Source organism: Oenanthe melanoleuca, chromosome 1A (assembly GCF_029582105.1).
Source record: "Oenanthe melanoleuca isolate GR-GAL-2019-014 chromosome 1A, OMel1.0, whole genome shotgun sequence".
NCBI classification, from domain to species: Eukaryota; Metazoa; Chordata; class Aves; order Passeriformes; family Muscicapidae; genus Oenanthe; species Oenanthe melanoleuca.
This window is the reverse complement of record NC_079334.1, coordinates 47,395,073-47,412,464: the sequence shown is the minus strand read 5'-3', so window position 1 is coordinate 47,412,464 and position 17,392 is coordinate 47,395,073. Positions and strand designations below refer to the sequence as shown.

The 17,392-nt window shown below is 36.5% G+C and overlaps 1 protein-coding gene across 1 annotated transcript in view; it reads left to right on the top strand.

The window, feature by feature from the left end:
* The window catches only part of ANKRD26 (ankyrin repeat domain containing 26), a 48,791-nt gene that overhangs the window by 15,481 nt on the left and 15,918 nt on the right, over positions 1–17,392 (top strand). The window contains exons 14-26 of the mRNA XM_056516327.1: positions 933–1,044; positions 2,540–2,568; positions 2,669–2,735; positions 2,820–2,864; positions 4,978–5,063; positions 8,514–8,722; positions 9,281–9,430; positions 10,397–10,430; positions 10,584–10,722; positions 11,131–11,344; positions 14,020–14,203; positions 14,584–14,730; positions 15,922–16,875. Of these exons, the coding sequence (XP_056372302.1) occupies positions 933–1,044; positions 2,540–2,568; positions 2,669–2,735; positions 2,820–2,864; positions 4,978–5,063; positions 8,514–8,722; positions 9,281–9,430; positions 10,397–10,430; positions 10,584–10,722; positions 11,131–11,344; positions 14,020–14,203; positions 14,584–14,730; positions 15,922–16,875 (2,370 nt within the window). The remainder of the gene's footprint in view (positions 1–932; positions 1,045–2,539; positions 2,569–2,668; positions 2,736–2,819; positions 2,865–4,977; positions 5,064–8,513; positions 8,723–9,280; positions 9,431–10,396; positions 10,431–10,583; positions 10,723–11,130; positions 11,345–14,019; positions 14,204–14,583; positions 14,731–15,921; positions 16,876–17,392) is intronic.

Here is a 17,392-nt window from a genome sequence, read left to right as displayed (position 1 = left end):
TTAGGATTGGGATGAAGTTCAACTGAGCTAATGGCTTGAATCTCAGCAATTGCCCTTAGAATTTTGTTTCTAGTATAGCAGTGAAGCTGTGAAGTTCCTTGCTACTTAAAATACTCTGACCTTTTCACAGAGGTTGGCAGGATTATTGCTTTTTCACCTTACAGCCCTAGTCTGCTGACCTGGTTAGCTGTTGCCCTTGAGGTCTACAACCTAGATGTCATCTAGCTGCTTCTGCACAGATCCTCTCTACCTTTTGTAGGTGTACTCTGGCCCTCTTTAAAGTCATGTTCAACAGAGACACTGCACATGCTGACCTTGTTTGCCTTTTTTGTTCTTCCTGTCTGTGGTAATCAGCAAGATCTGTAGCTAAGTCCCTCTGGTTCTTCTTTTGATAAGAAAGAACTCTTCCCATCCCCTTCTTAAAAATACAAGGTTAAAATATTAGTTTTAAGGTAGTTGTAAGCTCTGCCTTGCTAATCTTTGTTCAATCCAAATGGTTCATGCAGTTGGGAGCAGCAGTGTGTTCGTTTACCACCGCAGGATATAAGCCTAGGGAATGTCAGTACCAACTTGAGTGTCATTTACAAGTTCAGTACAAATGTTGGACCACTGCAGACATGCAGATGTTGGTTCACAACCTGTATCTTGAGCTACCATTGAGTTAATTCTTGTTTGAGCTTGTCCAGTTTGTCAAGGTTTGGCAGTGTGGCTGAATAGTGGTGTGAAGGTTTTGCCTAAGATCTGAAAACAAGCACAATTGCTGTGATTTTCCAATACATTGTGTTTCGATGGATTCTTGTCAAGGACCTTAAAGATGTTTTTGTATCTAGAATATACTTGATACCATGCTACATTAATTGATCTAGCAGGAGCTTTTTGTGTAGAAATGAGTTGAAAATGCATTTGTACCTATTCTTATTCATGTGTTTTAGGCTACGCAGGCAGATTCTGAAATGCCAAGAAATATACCATGTGGTGTGCTGCTGCCAGCTGCAGAGAGACATGGACCGTGCTCCCAGTTTGTTTCAGGGGAAAGTGACAATGGTAACTTCCTGGTGGGCTAGTGTTTATCTGTAAGAATTTATAGGCTAAAGTAAACTTTTATCTGTGTCTGTCTTAGAAATGCTGTCATTGTGTGAGAGCAAACCATGCCAATGAAGTGCTTACTGTTTGGTAATTAATGCCATTAATGCCAGTAATCATAGCACTTGCTGGTCAGTTTGTAAAGGAAATTCTTTGCATTATTTGTGTTCTTCAGGTGAGTATGTAGTGCTTTTGATTCAGGTTCTTGTTTCATAGCAATGGCAGTGTATGTCTATTAGGGCTGACATTTCTCAGCATTTGACATTCTTAGATGATAATGCAGCATAAGACAGCTATAATCTGGCTTTGCATTTTTGCCCCCCCTAGCTACTTGGTAGCATTTTGATAGCTTTATGTTGTGCTTTGCCTACAATCTAAAATAGGACTGCAAGTGCAGGGGTTTTTGGTGAGGATTTCTGCCTGTAGTTTGTGATGCTGTCTCTTGAGCATCTTGAGAAAACTTTACAAGCTTCCAGGAGCTTCAAATGTAATTGTTAGCTATTTGTCATGGAATTCTGCTTACACAAGAGTTCTACTAAGACAAGTTTAGGATCAGTGCGAGAAGATAGTAAAAGGTGGTTATAGTAATCTTTCCACACTGCTGGACCACCATGTTTACTGAAATTGAATGCTGTTTGTTTTTTAATGTTGGTTTGAGGGGGTTTTTTCATATAAAAAATGTATTTGAATACAAAATTTTTGCCATGGGGCCATTTTTAATAATTCTAAGTATTCTTTCATACACTTACTTAGCGAGAGGACTCAAACTATAAGATGACTTAAGCAGAGAATTTAAGAAATGTAGGTGGGATTGTGTGGGTTTGGAAATTATTTGGTGTTGGACAAAATTTTAAAAAATATTTGGAACTATCTTATAAATGTATGTTAAAACCATACATTTGTTTCTGCTGTTCCCCTGCTTGCTAAACCACAACAATCTGATGAACACTGACATGATTTTACCTTGTTAGACATATATGGTGTCTGCACCCATGTTTTCTTAGCTCCACCAATGGAAAGGAAAATTCTCCTCAATATTAAGAACTTGCAGAATAATCACAGTCATAATGCTGTTTTATGATCATTCGTTACAGCAGACCAGCTTTGGCTTTTGAAATAATCCTTTTAGAAAGCAGGATTCAGCTCCTCAAAAGGACTAAATATTTTAATCTTGTTCTGTTAGCAAGCATGACCTTACTGCTTAACCTATATTGTCCTAGTTCTGTGATAATTATTTTTTAAATTCAAAGGGCATGGTGGGAAGTAGGCATTGTTCTTTTCTTGTATGCTATGACACATGCTGCATGATGAGGTAAATGGAATGATCAGTATTGTACTCTTGATGAAATAATGCTTGTGGCTAATGCTTAGTTGTAGAAACTACTGATGTTGAATGGAGTAAAAGGGACCCACAATTTTAAAAAATAACATTTCTCAAAATATTTTTCACTTTTAGGCATTTTGGAGAAACCTAACAATTCACAGGTAAGCATTTGTTCCTGTCAGACTGACCAATTACTCTGCTCTTTAAATAGTTTGTAGTTACTTTGAATTTGTTGTTTTATCATTGAATTGTCTTTCATAGCTGAGGACTCCCATATCTGCTTTGAAAATGCATGAAACTTCTCCTAAAAAGAGGCAGCAGAAATCAGGTAATATTTGCATTAAGTGATTCTGGGTTTAGCTTCATAATCTTTCAGGAGTATTTAATATGGCATCTGTTTTATGTTTTGCAGATCTGTTGCAGGAATTTGATTTAGAAGATGTCGAGGATATTGAAGGTATTCATGACCATCTCTGTCCTGTTCTTTCATGGACAGACACATAGTAATTGCAAATCTTTTCCTCATTTTAAATTATTCCTCAAATTATTATATGTTTTAACAAGGTGTTCTGGAAACGGAAGGACTACTGAAATATGCACCTGTAAATGTTTGCTGCCTCCTGTTGTCTACTTTTCTGTGGTGTTGGCTTCCTCCAGCATACATGTTGTCATCTCCCCTTTTCAGGCAGTCCTGAAGATGGAAGAACATTGTTGCCCTGTGTCTTTTCTGCCTTTTCCCTTGTTCTCTGCCAGTTACACAGGAATTCCAAGACTGATTAAGCGCTATGTCAAATAGATCTTAAGGGCTCCAAAGATCCTAAATCTTACTTGAAGACTTGCTTACTTGAAACTCAGCATAGCTGCTGTTGAAAACTTCTCTGATGGGCAAGACTAAATAGTTGCTTCTGATTACAGCAGTCTTGGTAGTGATAACTTAGGACACTCTCTGCAGTAATTTCTGTGATACTACCTACAAATGTTCCTCGACCACCAGCACATCTGTCTAGTTTTACTTCTGGCTGGAGCTTTCATCTGCTCCAGCAAATGGCTTGGTGTTGGGATATCTACAAGCATGAGTAAAGTCTAAAGCTCCTCTCATTGAGAAGCAAGGAAAAGGGAAAAATGCCTATGTTCCTTGTAGAACGTTATTCTTATATAATCTCTAATTATTGCTGTTATTATTGTGTTTAGTATTTATCAGACTATCTGAAATGCATCAGAGTTATCAAGAGATCATCGTAACAGCCCTGTGAAATAAGTGCAGTCAGTCCACTAATGACTATTGTGTGTTGTAAAATGCCTTGTGCTGAAATACCCAACAGTCAAATCTACAAAAAAAAACTCAGAAATTTTAACCAGCAGTGAGGTGGGAGGAAAAGGTTGTTACTTCACACTGTAGCTTGGGGCCAGAATTGACTTCTGGAGAGCTTTATGACTGACTGACTGAGGAGCTCAGACTCCAGTTCAAACATAAAGTTGTAACTCTGAGTTTTTATCAAATGTTAAGAACCCTTCAAGGAATGAAGGTTTGCAAAAGTACTCACCTAAAGCAGAAAATGCCAAGTGAGGTTGTGCCTTTTTATATTTTTATGATGATACCTACCTATTTTTCTCAGTGTTGCTCATTTTTCTTGTGGGAAGGATATCATGTCCTTCTTTAGCAGTGAAACTTTGTGTATAGAAAGGCTATTGTTTAGAATCAGTGGCATTATGGAGCAAGACAGGAGGTGCAGAGTGATAAGGCTGAAAAGCCTCCATCTTTTTGTTTTTAGATTCCCCACTTGAGTTGCTAGGACTTGTTTCTTTCTGAAAACTTATCACTTGAAAGTGTACAACATGTCTTCTACAAGAACAATGACAGTGAGGTGCTGCTTCTAGATTGTATCTGGGATTATCTGGAATCCAGTTTTCTGGGGTAACAGAGATTCAGGGTAGCTGCCAGAGTGAGTGCTTCTGGGAAGTTTTTGACCTGCCCATATTATATAGAAATTCTGAGTGAGTGGAATCTGGTTTTCAACAGTATGAGCGAAGTGTTCAGATCATGGATTGTTTCTCAGCATTACAGAACTCTGTCTTTCAGTTCCCATCTGTGTCTTCTGCAAGAGATAAGGTACCAGTTTGAAATACTCAAATTTGTTTCATAGGGTGAAGCTGGGATCTAAAAATATTTCAAAGCTGTGATTTTTTTCATGACTTTTTTGTGCACTGCATGCATGCACATAGGGAAATCACAGTTACTGGAGCCATGTAACTAGTTACTCTATGGTACACAGTATTTCAAAGAGAGAGATCGGGATAATACACCTTTAAGGAACAGGATTGGTTGATTTGTGACCACTTACAGTGATTTTCAGCAAATTTCCTTTAAATGCCCTGTAAGAAAGAAATGTACACAGATGCATCTCTAGTTTGTTTTGTGGTAATTTTTGTATTTAGGAACTCACACATTAGAGGGGATGCATTATTTTGTGTTAAAATTTTTCTCACAAATATGATTCAAGATGCACTCCAAATGTAAATAAGTAATATTAGGTCTTGATGGTTATCAAAATACAGTTTTCTCACTGTAGGTGAGTACTCGGGATCTACTTTTCATATGTCATCAGCAGCTGAAAAAGAAGATGATAAGGATGCCGTTGAAAACTACGGAGTGTCGGTATGTAACACCTAAGATTTAGAATTAAGAGTCTTAATCAGTAAATTGTATTACACACTGTAAAGTAAAGAATTATGTATTATACACATGTAAAGTAAAGGAAACTTACCAGTCAGTGAATAATTCTGGAGAATCCTGTAGATAAAGGTTGTCTAACAGCCTGAAGTAAAATACGATGCAGACTTCTTATGATGGGGAAAAATGCTTATCATTATATTGAATACTTGCTGTTACACTAATTTTTTTCTGCCTGGTTTGCTTAGACTTTGTTCAGTGTTTTTCCTTTTGGATGGTACTGAGAAACAGTGCAGTCAAATTCATCTTTTTCTCTGCAAAATGCACATTCAAGTAAAGAAGGAAACTTGTCTTTATAGTATACTGATACATTTGACTAAGTATGCTTGGTCTTCCACTTCATAAGAGAAGAAGAAACAAAAAAAAGTTAAATTTTTTGATCTTCTCACTGGTTTCCCTACCTCTGCAAAATATGTGCTTGTTTGGCCATGTAAGTGTTTGAAAAGTTTTTTTCAGAGGGCAGTTTAGACAGGAATAAGGCAGGTGTCCTGTTAGGCCTACAACAGGAGAGGCAGAGGCCTGGATAGAGGGGTTTGGAATCTTCTGTAGCACTTCAAGGGGCAGTGGAGCAAATTACTTCTACCCCACACCCAGGTGTGCTGAAATATTAACAGGGCATGGAACTTAGGTCTACTGGGAGGTGGTGGTGGTTGGGCAGTGAACTTGGGGAATGGAGAGGCTGACACAGATGGTAGTTGGCTGAGGTGCTCCTTCCCTGTTTTGAAAGCAGGAATTTTTGCAGAGAAGGGCTTGGCTATCAAGAAGAGAGAGAAGAGTTGGATGGTCTTAGCCCTGTATGGAAGGCACTAGGAAGCATATGGGGAAGGAGCATTTTGGGAGAAATGTAACACATGATGGAAGCAGCCAGAGGTGTTGAGGAGCAGGGCCATGGGGTGAGGGACATGAGAAGACTGGGCGGGGTTGAGAGAGGCATGGTATGGTTTTCACATAAGTTTGGGTTCATGACTTTTGGGATAAGGGAAGGAATGGACAAGTTTCCCTAATAAATGCTTTTTCTTTGGAGCTCAGAATGGAATTTAACATTTCGGCACCTTGGGTGAAGAAATAGGCCCAGTTCTCTATGTGGTGGACAATGAAAAGGTTGTCATGTTCATTAACACTGTATTAGCTTGGCTGGCAGGGAATTGTAAAATGCTGGACAGTAGAATAATGGGGGAAAAAGATGAGGAAATATTGGCAGTTCTAAAGTAAAATTGTATTAAAGCAATAAAACATGAAAAAATAAATTGCTTTCTAACAAAGGCCACTGGTGGCAGAAAGCAGGCAGGCCTAAAGTAACCCTCATTGAGACAACTCCAGTCCTAGAAAAACTGTTGTCTCTCATAAGTGCTAGTAGCTAGTAACTCCTTTATAACTCCTTTATTCTTAAGAAAAAGGTTTCAGTGAACCTTTAATTTAGTATCCCTTGATTTATATTATAAAAATTGCTTTTAAAATATCTAGATGTTGCTATTTCTGTTACATGATAGGATGAGTTTGCAATGGAAATTACCTAGACTAACTGTAACTTCCTTTTTCTTGATAATCTTTTTGTCTGTACCTGTTTACTTAAGGATAAATATATTTTAGAAACTACCAGCCTGATAGAAAAATCAGCACATGAAAATCAGACTGACAAAGCAGAAGTTTCACATCAGAAAGCCTTAACAAAAAGGGAGGAATCGCACAGTGCTGGCACGGAGTCAAATCTAAAAACTTGGGAAGAAAGATATGAAAGAATGTGGGTTGAAAGTGAGAAAAGGGAATTGAAAACAAATTTTAAAAACATTACAGCAGAGCTGAAACAGTTGTTTGGTGAAAATGAAGCTGGGAAAACTGCTTCCCTTGTGGAAGAAATACCAGAAGATGGCTTTGGTGAAGAATTGAAGAGTTCTCACATTATTTCATCTCCTGTGACAGAATCATGTGATAAGTTAGAAAGCCAAGGTGAATTTGGAGATACTAAACTTAAACTGGGCGGAAAAGTACCTAAAATGGAAATTGTACTTCCAATTCTTCCTGATTGTAATACCTTAAAGACAAATGTAGAAGATACCTGGAATACAGATGAAGAAACTGGCATTAACAGTGTAGATAACAGAAAGGTGTCTCTAGGAAAAGGAGAGAAAAAGAAAATGCCTACTATGGAAACAGAAGAGAATGATAATGGAAGTAGTAAAAATGCAGAGGAAGGTCCTGCTTACTCCCTGAGATATAGCTTAAAATCAAGTATTTTGGGTGACATTTCTAATACTCTTCCTAAAATAAGACCTGTTTGTACAAGTGATGAAAATGCACATTCTGTAACAGAAATGAAACTTGAAAAATACTCTGGATTTAATAATGATGTTCCCAAGGATTGCCTTATCAACAGTAATATAGGAGAAACAGAAACAAAAAGTCTTTTCACTAGTGCTCAGGAATCATGTGGCGTGCTGGAAAAGAGTCTTGATGAAGAGCTAAAACGAGATATGGAAAGATTTAAGAGTAAGGTAGGAATGCTGCAAACAGTGTTCCTGGCTTTGGAGAAAGAAAAGATACAGCTGCAAAAAGAGGTAGTTCAACTGCTACTCCTTATTCTTTAGTCTTTCTCCATATCAATGGTCCTGTTCACTTCAGCTATTCATCATTAAATGAAGATGCTTTGTGCAAATTTTTTTTTTTTTAAATGAAAATACAATACTTATGAATAGAATGAGTAGTGGAGAGTTGCCTTTTCCCCCTTTTTCAGAAAACACAGAATGCACTATTTTTCCAGTTTAACAGTATGTTGCACTCAGGTCCAGTGTAAGAAGTTATCACTTCATTGACATTAAAAAAGTACACAATTAAATCAGTTTTGGTTCTGAAACAGAGAATGAAAATAGCTTCTGAACAGGGTCTTGACTGAACTTTCCATTTGCTGTGATTTCTCCATGATGTGTTTTCATTCCCCTTCACTTGAATTCCTGTTTGCTGTGAGTGGAGTTGTTTTTGCTTGTGGGTTTGGAATCTTCTTCCCTGCTACCCTACCTGTCCTCCATGAGGGAAGCAGTAACCAAACACATTTCCACTTGATTTTTTTAACTTCTGTTTTTATAACTGACATTGTGCAGTTCTTCTAACTCTTTAATCCATCAGTAATGCTTTTACATTTTTGTTGTTCATAAGATACACTGTTGTTCTCTTCCTAAAGACTGTACTTCTGTTACATCACAGAATCATGAGTGAATTTGAAGTGTTTTCAATGACAATACTCTTTGTAATGTAATTTTTGTGGAAATACTTGTCTATAAATACTTTTCATTTTACACTTTCTCAGAGGGAAATTCTGAATTGATATTGTGTTTCTCTTTTATGGAAATACTGATTAATACTTGAAACTTAACTTTGTAGGTTGAGAAGGAAAAAAGCAAAGAAAGATGTTTCAATATGCAGACAGTGGCAAAAGAGGAAAATGATGATAAATTAAATACACAACCCAGAAGCATTACTAATCAGCAAATGAAAGAAAAGCTTATACTAAAGAAGAATGACTGTTTAAAAATGGAGGATGAAAACACTACAGAAGAGAAAGTCATCAAGAATTTTTCACCTGAGGAGAGGTCAGAAATTATTAAAATGCCAGTGAAAGTATAAACTGAAGTCATCATCTCTAATTCTGATTTGTAGGATTACTTAAGTATCCTTAGGGTTTTCTAATATTGTACTAGTTGAAGCAGTTTCTAATGTTGAAAGCAATACTGAGTAGTCCACTGCTTCAGAAACATTTAAGAAAAATATTTTTTTTTAGGAAGAGAAAATATATTACCAAATGAATCTCAAAAATTTGAAGAAGGCATTGATATTTTTATGAAATCCTAAGCAGGAGTGTTTTTCTGTCTGTCCTTCAAAGGAATCTCTGCTCTTAATACTTCCTCTAATGTGGATATAAGTTACTGCCTGAATCTAGTTCAGGTTCCACATTCCCCCCCTCATTACTGGGGCAAGGTTTTTTAAATACTTTTAAATATTCCACAATCCTTGGAGTTAAGTGTGTGTTTTGTCAGAGATATTTTTCATCTCAGTTGCTTCTGGAATCATCTTAATTATGTCTGTTTCAAAGAAATATTTTCTGTGATGTTACTCAATTGGTAGTTTTTTTATCTTTCTGTTTAATGTAGTGAATTTGGCCTGAATCATGATGTTGCAAAGAAAGATAAAGGACAGACTTTAAAGCAGAAGGCTAATCAGCAGATGAGCTCTTCCAGTGGGAATAATTTTCAAGTACCAGATGATAGCACTTCCAGTGAAATATCTCAAGAGGAAGAAAGGTACTGAATATAAGGAATGTTAGAACTAAAAGTTACTTAATGATAAAAACTGACCTAAAGCTAAAGGTAAGTTTTTTGTAAACCTGATGTGCACACTGGTTCCTTCATCTGGCAAAATGACCTGATGCCTTTTGTGTTCCAGAACACATCTTTTTTGCTTAGTGTGCTTTGAACATCTTGGCCAAGCTCGTTAAAAAGGCAATGTGCACAAGTGCTGTAAAATTACCTGAGTGTCAGTGTATATGTAAACATGTATTTCATATTTTTTAAAAGGGAGAGGAGAGACTTTTACTAGAACAAAGTTGCTATTTCATCACATACTTCTTAGGGTTTTTGTTTTTTCCTTTTTAATGTTTTTTTCTTCAGCTGTGTGTCCTCTTGACTTCTTGCCTACCTCAGACTTAGCTGTAGGGGGCAAAATGAGAAACAGAAATTGTTGACAGGGTACAAGCACTGTTTGGCATTAGCTAAAGCACTACTGTGTTGTCAACACTGTTTTGGTCAGAAATCGAACACACAGAATTGTGTGGGCTGCTCTGAAATAAATTAACTCCATTCCAGTCAGCCTAAGTAGAGTAGAGAATCCAAAATTGCAGTTCTTTGACCTCTAAGGGAAACAGTCTAAATACTGAAGAGAACTAAACCTCTAGTGTTAAACAGGGAATGCACATAGCTGTGTATTTGTATATCTCCATGTCTGTAGCTGTATGATTCCTATCACTTTGGGTGAACAGTTATTTCAACTATTTGCTTAATATCTTGTGAAAAAAATCATCTTCCAATAATGATGATAATTTTTTCCAGTATTCACCTAATCTAAAAAAATTCTTGTATTAAATTTTACTTTAATTAAACTTTTAATTAAACTTCTTTTCCCTACTGAAATTAGATTTCCAAAACAACTTTAGATATTGTTCTTAATGCAAGATAAACACTCCTGAACTGAAATATATTTCTGTTTTCCAGACCTGCAGCAAAAACAGCAAGTGAAAGGAATAAGGTACTGTAAAATTAGTTTCTTGATAAATAGTTTTATCACCTTTTAATCACTCAGATGGGATCTATCAGATATGGACTGTGACTGAAAGAATGAGTCATTTATGCATCTGTACAATTACATAGTTATATACAGAAAATACTTCATTGTTTGTAGGTCTGCATACAAATGGATGTAACTGATGACCTTGATTTAACTCATTCATCTGACACAACATCAGAGGATGTCAAAATACCAACATCCACCTACAAAGAGGCTGTGTTGCTCTTAGAACAGCTTACTGTGGATCATACAGGTATGTTCTAAAGTCACTTTTTCCTCAGATGTTTCTCTGAGGAAAAGTTTCTCTTTTAAAACATGTTGTATTTGTGTGCAGTCCTAGGTATCTTGATTCCCCTTTCACTGACCTGTGTGTACACAGAGCAGCTATTTGTTTTTGCTATTTGTTTCCTTTTCCTTTGCCTGAGTGGTTGTTTTGTCTTCTCCTAAATATATTTTTCTGAAGTGCCACAAGCAGGGCTGAAAGGCTCAGCTGTGCCCTGCAGTGGGTCCATTGTCACTGTCTGGTATGGTGCAACCCGTGGCCTCTTCTCACAGAGAATTTCCACTACCTAAACTTTATCACCTACACCAAATCAAATAATTTACACATTAGAAAGTATTTATGTATATGTGTATCTTTGTCTTTTCTATCTCAAAATAGGTTCTGCTATTTTGCTGAAAATTCAAAACATACTTCTTAAATATGAACAAATAATAGAGCATGAAAAAAATCGATATGCAGTGATCTCAAGAGAAGTAAGAAAGTTGGAAAGTGAAAAGGAGAAATCAAAATTAATAGCAGAAGAGACTCAAGATTTAAAATCTGTATTGGCTCATCAAGAAGTGGAATGGAAGAGTGATATCCAAAGCCTTAAGTATGTAATCTTGTGTTCTGATAATGTGTTACCTTGTCACTGTTAATGTGCCAGAAGGTGCTGATGATACACATGGGATGGATGAGAAGCTTGTAGTCTTGATTTATTTTATTTTGAATCCCATGGGCAAGTTATGCTATAAAGGAAGGATGAAATGTCAGGAAAAAACACCTGAATATCAGCGCCATCTGTGATCATCTGGGTGTTTTCACAATTTTTTAATAGCAAGAGAAGAGAACAAGAAAGTTTGTATGGGAGAATGAGATTTACAAGAGAGGTGATATATATGAGATGTGGTTTTGTCTTTGCGGTTTCTGTTGATCTGTATTAAAAATCCAGGTAACTCTGACAGAGTTCTAAACTCAGAAGTTTTTAGAGAAGCATAGAGTACTTATTTGCTTGTATGTTTGTTTAGTTGAAAAGTCAAATTCAGGGTTTCCCCATTCTCTGTAATCCTGAGCTAGACTTGGATGATTTGAGGTTTTTAACCACTGTTGCATCACTTCAGACAGGAATAACTGGTACACAGTGTAGGAAGTTCAGCAAAAGCAAGTACAGAGCCTTGCTCTTGGGACGGAATATCCTCTTGTGATGATATCCTGGTGATAGCCTGCCCAGGGAGCTTGCTGAGAAGACCTTAGTGGTCTTGCTAGAAGAGCAAGATGAACATGAACCAGTATGAGCTGGCAGCTGAGAAGGCAAATGGCAGCAGATCAGGAGATGGAAAGGAGTGATTACTTGCCCCTACTGAGCACTTACGGAATGTCATCTAGAGCACAGTGTCCAGTTTTTGGCCTTCTAGTACCAGGGGGATCTTAACTGATATGTGTGAGTTCAGCAGAGAAATAGCAAACTGCTCAGGGAGCAGGAACACCAGCTCTGTGAGGAGAGACTGAGGGAACTGAGCTTTGAGTTGTGCCTCCTGGTATGTGGAAGAGCATTATGAGGAAGACAGAGCCAGTCCCAGCTTTGCCTCAGTTGGACTCTAGCAGTTTATCATGGTTTAAGCCCAGCTGGCAACTACACCCCATGCAGCTGCTCACTCACTTCCCCACGAGTGGGATGGCAAGAAGAGAATCAGGATGGTAAAATTGAGAAAGCTCATGAGTTGAGATAAAGACAGTGTAATAAGGAAATAAAAAGCCATGAGCACAAGCAAAGCAAAACAAGGAATCTGTTCACCACTACCCATGGACAGGCAGGTGTTCATCCATCCCTCGGAGAGCAGGGTTCCATCACATGTAACAGTTACTTGGGAAGACAAATGCAATCACTCTGAATGATCCCCCCCTTCCTCCTTCTTCTGCCCACTACCTGTACTGAGCATGATGTCATATGGTTTGGAAAATAACCTTGTGTCAGTTAGGTCACCTATCCCAGCCCCCTTGCTGGTAGGGCAGTAGGAGAAGCAGAAAATGTCTTGTTGTTGTGCAGATGTTGCTCAGCATCTAGGAAAAAAATCCATATTATCAACTGTTTTCAGCACCAATTGAAGAATAGATCCATGTGAAGAAAATTAACTTTACCCTAGCTGCTATTTTTCAAAATTCCAAAGTATCTAACAAGTGTGAATAATTATTATTTTCATTCTTAATAAATTGTGAAAGCAATTACATTTTTATCCTTACAGAAGCTTTATTCATAGAAGCTTTATTTTTTTTGTTGAATTACCCTAAAAATTATATGTAAAGCTTTCTTCCTTGCAATATAAACCATTGAAACGCAAATCTTACTATCAGTCTTTTGAACAATTTATTAGTGGCTGCTGCCATTATTTTTTGCAGAATTTCTAAAGAAGATTTGTACTTGCCAGCTCTGTCCTTATGTTAATGCTACTTTTTTCTTGTTACTGTTGCAAGGATATGAATAAAAATACTCAAAATAATTTTGAAACACAAAACTGCTTTTTTGTTTGAGTACCGTGGACCACTTCTTACCATGTTGGTGCTTACTGTTATTTGTTTCAGTTAGTAATAAAGTTAATATTACTCAATGGTTTTTCTATAGATTATCTTCAAAATCAAACTGCTGTTATTTCTTCCAGATGTAGATCCTTAGAAGTTTAAAATTATTTCTAATAACATTAAACTTAAACCCTCTGCATTTCTTAATAAGTTTTTGAAATCGATCTTATTCCTGAGCAAATACAAATGGTGTGCTTTTCCTAGGGTCAGCCAGTGTTTAAGCCTTAGGCTTGTTAAAAAATTGGTGGGTCTGTCAGAGAGAAGTGATGTACTGTTTCATCAGCATTACCTGCAGCCACTGAATCCATAATATGCAGGCAATGCTCATCATGTTAAGAAAATGTATGTTAATCATAGTCCAAATGTTGCTTTGATTGCTAAGACAACAAACTCCTCTTGATCTAAGTGTCTGTAATATCAAGATGACTTCTTCAAAAGTAACAGAAATGTGCATACTTCAGTATATTTACCTAGATAAACTTAAAAGTGATAAAACAGTCAATGGTTCATTTCCATATATTGTAAAACTGATACAATGGATAATGGAATGAAGTACTAATTCTTTAAAAAGTTAAAAAACAGAGTAAAAATATAAAGTCTGAAAATATGTAACATTTTTATGGTTCGAGTTGGTTTCTGCAAGTTCATAGTGTAGAATATGTAATTTTTATATCAGTGCTTTAATTTCTCAGTTATATTGTTAAATCCCAGGTTTACTTTGAAACAAGAAGAAGAAAAGAGGCTCAGAGCAGAAACACTGTATGAGAAAACAAGAGAAAAACTCAGAAGGAAAGAAGAGGAATATTGTAAAGAGATGGAGGAGAAACAGCAACTTGAGTTACAATCCAGGAATTTAGAAATGGAGTTGGTAACCCTGAGAAAGCTCCTCAAACAGGTATATTAGATAATGACTTAAACACTTACCTTATTTCTGCTTCTTCTTAATTGGTGTTGTATTCCAGTATGCCTGAAGAAGAGGTAGTACTTTGTTCATGGAAGAGGCATTGGATAACTTTTGCCAGATTTTTCAACAGCTGGTTTCCAAGTAGTCTGTTCCTTTTTTCTGTTTGTATTTCAAAGCTTGAGTTACTTTTCTCAATTATTACAAACCATTCTGTATTTCTTCTTAATTTTTCAGAAGAAAATTGAAATTTATAGATGGATTATTGTAGCTGTGGAAAGCAAAAATATTTACAAAAATAAAAGGGAGAGTAGGGTAATATTGCTAGCTTTGATTTTTCTGAAGGTGCAAGTAATTGAATTGTATTATTATAGGTTGAAGAGGAGCGTGATGAAACACAGAGACAGCTCTCTCAGGAAAAGAGTGCCAGAGCCCTGCAAGAAGGCATTTTGAACAACCACCTTTGGAGACAAAAGGAACTAGAAGAAGAGACAAGAAGAACTGTAGGAAAAAGTTCAGATGTAAGCAGAATTTTTTCTAATTAACTAAATTTCACTATGTTTGCTATAAAGTTTTATTGTAACTTAGATATTTTTTCTGCTTCCTGATGGATTATTTACAGTTTACCAGTGTAATTTTACTGTGCAAATACCCCTTCTGCTTTTCCTTTTGCCTTTTAAAAGTTCTGTATCGGTGCTGTATGTACTTACACTGCAGGTTCAAGAAAGCTAAAAGAAAACACTCTTTACACCGTTTTTTAAACTGTCTTGTTTTTATTTCCTTGGCATTTTATCATCACTTTTTAAGGTTTCTCACAGGGAAACACCTAGCTACCTACATCCAGACTGACCAGGAAGGAAGTTGTTTGACACTCTGTGTTCCCAGCACTTGGGTTTTTTTAATTATTTATTCCCTTATCAAACTCAAAGTATGAAGTTCTTTCCCCCCTCCACATATTATATGAAGAAAGGTCAGCAGTGAATTAAACTCTCAATACTAATCAGAATAATTGAAGGAGAATAAGCAATCATAAACACTATTAAATGAAAAAAGTCTTGAAAAGTTTACTGAATTTACTAAGAATCTGAAATTCTTAGAAGAATGATTTGTTCTTGGCTATGTTTCCCAATAAATATAGGGTGAATATGTTTGCATGGAAAAAAAATTGTATACTAAACAGGCACTACACAAGACTCATGCATTCCAGGGATGATTCACTGTATAGCAAACTTTCAGTAATGCTAAAAAAAGTGTTAAGAAGACATTTAAAAAGGAAAATAGCCTTTTTAGCCTGGTAAACAGAGATTTTACCTCTGGTAAACAGAGATTTTACCAGATTGGTAAGACAGCTAAACTAATCTAAAAGGGAATATTTTAAAGGCATGCACACACAAGAAACCACTGTAATTTTATAATAAAATACTTTATACCTGAAACATTTTAAATAATTTTATTATATACTCTCTAGTTTATGGAAAAAAATGGCATTATGTATTTGGTATGTTTATTTATGAATATATTACACTTTGATTCTGTGCCTGCATTGGGCACATGAACTGGTTCATAGAGTAGCTTATGCCTTATCTGAAATTTTACTCTCATCTTTGAAGTCATGTTGCAATGTTAGAAATGTTAAAATCCAGTTTAATGCTGAAGTGATTTTGTAGATTTATTTCTCACCCGGATATTTATTCATGTTCCCTCTCATTCAGGAATCCGACACTGAGAGAGAAAAGGATCTGTTGTACAAAAATCAGTTACTGCAAGATGAGATTGCCATGCTAAGACTAGAACTTGATCAAATAAGACTTAGGCACCGGGAGGAAGAAGGAAAATATTTAGAGGAAAATGAGACTTTGAAGGAAAAAAATGAAGATCTCCAAAAAGAACTTAAGCTGAATGAGGAGGCCTTAACACAAACAGTTTTTCAGTACAATGGACAACTGAACTTACTAAAGACAGAATCTGCAATGCTAACTTCCAAACTTGAGCAGACAAAAGAAAGCAAAGACAGACTAGAGACAGAAATTGAATCATTTCGTTCCCGCTTGAACAGTACTGTTCAAGAGCTTGAACGTCACCAGTCATCTAAAAGTGATGTGGAGCGAGCATTTCAGAGGGAACGTGATGAATGGCTTCGCTTGCAAGACAAGCTCCATCATGACCTCTCAGATGTGCGAGAAGCCAACAAGAGCTTGTCCCAGCAGCTGAGTAAAGCTGAAAGCAAAGCTAACAGTCTAGAAAATGAGCTTCATCAGTTAAAACAAACTCTCAGAGAAAAAACACTGTTTTTAGAAATGGCACAAAAAGAATTAAGTCAAACGCAGTGTCAGGCAAAGGAATATGATCATGCTCGACAACTTGAGAAAGACCAAGTCAACAAACTTACAATAAAGCAGGAATCCATGCAGGAGCGATTAGCCCAGCTCCAGAGTGAAAACCTTTTGCTCCGTCAGCAGCTGGAAGACCTGCAGAACAAGGGGATCATCAAAGAAAAAGTAGTGAATGATGTGCAAGATCGGTTTAATGATATTTTCAACAAACTCAGAGCTGATACTGAAAAGCAAGTTTACCTAGTGGAAGAGAGAAACAAGGAATTAAATGCCAAGTGTATTGATTTAAGAGAGCAAGTCTTCAAATACGAGACTGACAAAATAGAGAGAGAGGTAAAATACAGACTTAGAGTAATTTCAAGTTTTCCAGTTTTTGCAATTATTTTGTTTCTAAAGTGGATTAATTATAAGCCATATGCATGGGACCAGATGATGATGGTTTATTCTGATTTGTTGTGTTTCTCTTGAAATTGTGGTAAGGTTTTGGTAAATGGGATGTTACTGCTTGGATCTGAGCAGAGAGCAGAGCAAAGGTATCCAAGTGTGCTTTGATCAAGAAAGGTGATTCTTCTCTAGAACTTCTTTCATCTCTTTTCTTTAGTCCATTTTTTGCCCTATAGAATTATTTTAGATATTTGATGATTTTTTTAAAGTATTGTGCTGCTGACACAAGAGTGATGTAAAAGGAAGAATGTGGAGGTTGAGAAATGAAGATGCAGATGAGTGAATTGTGTGAGATGGACTTAATATATTAAGTTCTTACAGAGGAAAAATGTTGCTTCTCCCTAAGTTGCTATCAAAATTGAAGAGTATTATAGTGTCCAGGTGTTAATTTATGAATATTCTGGGG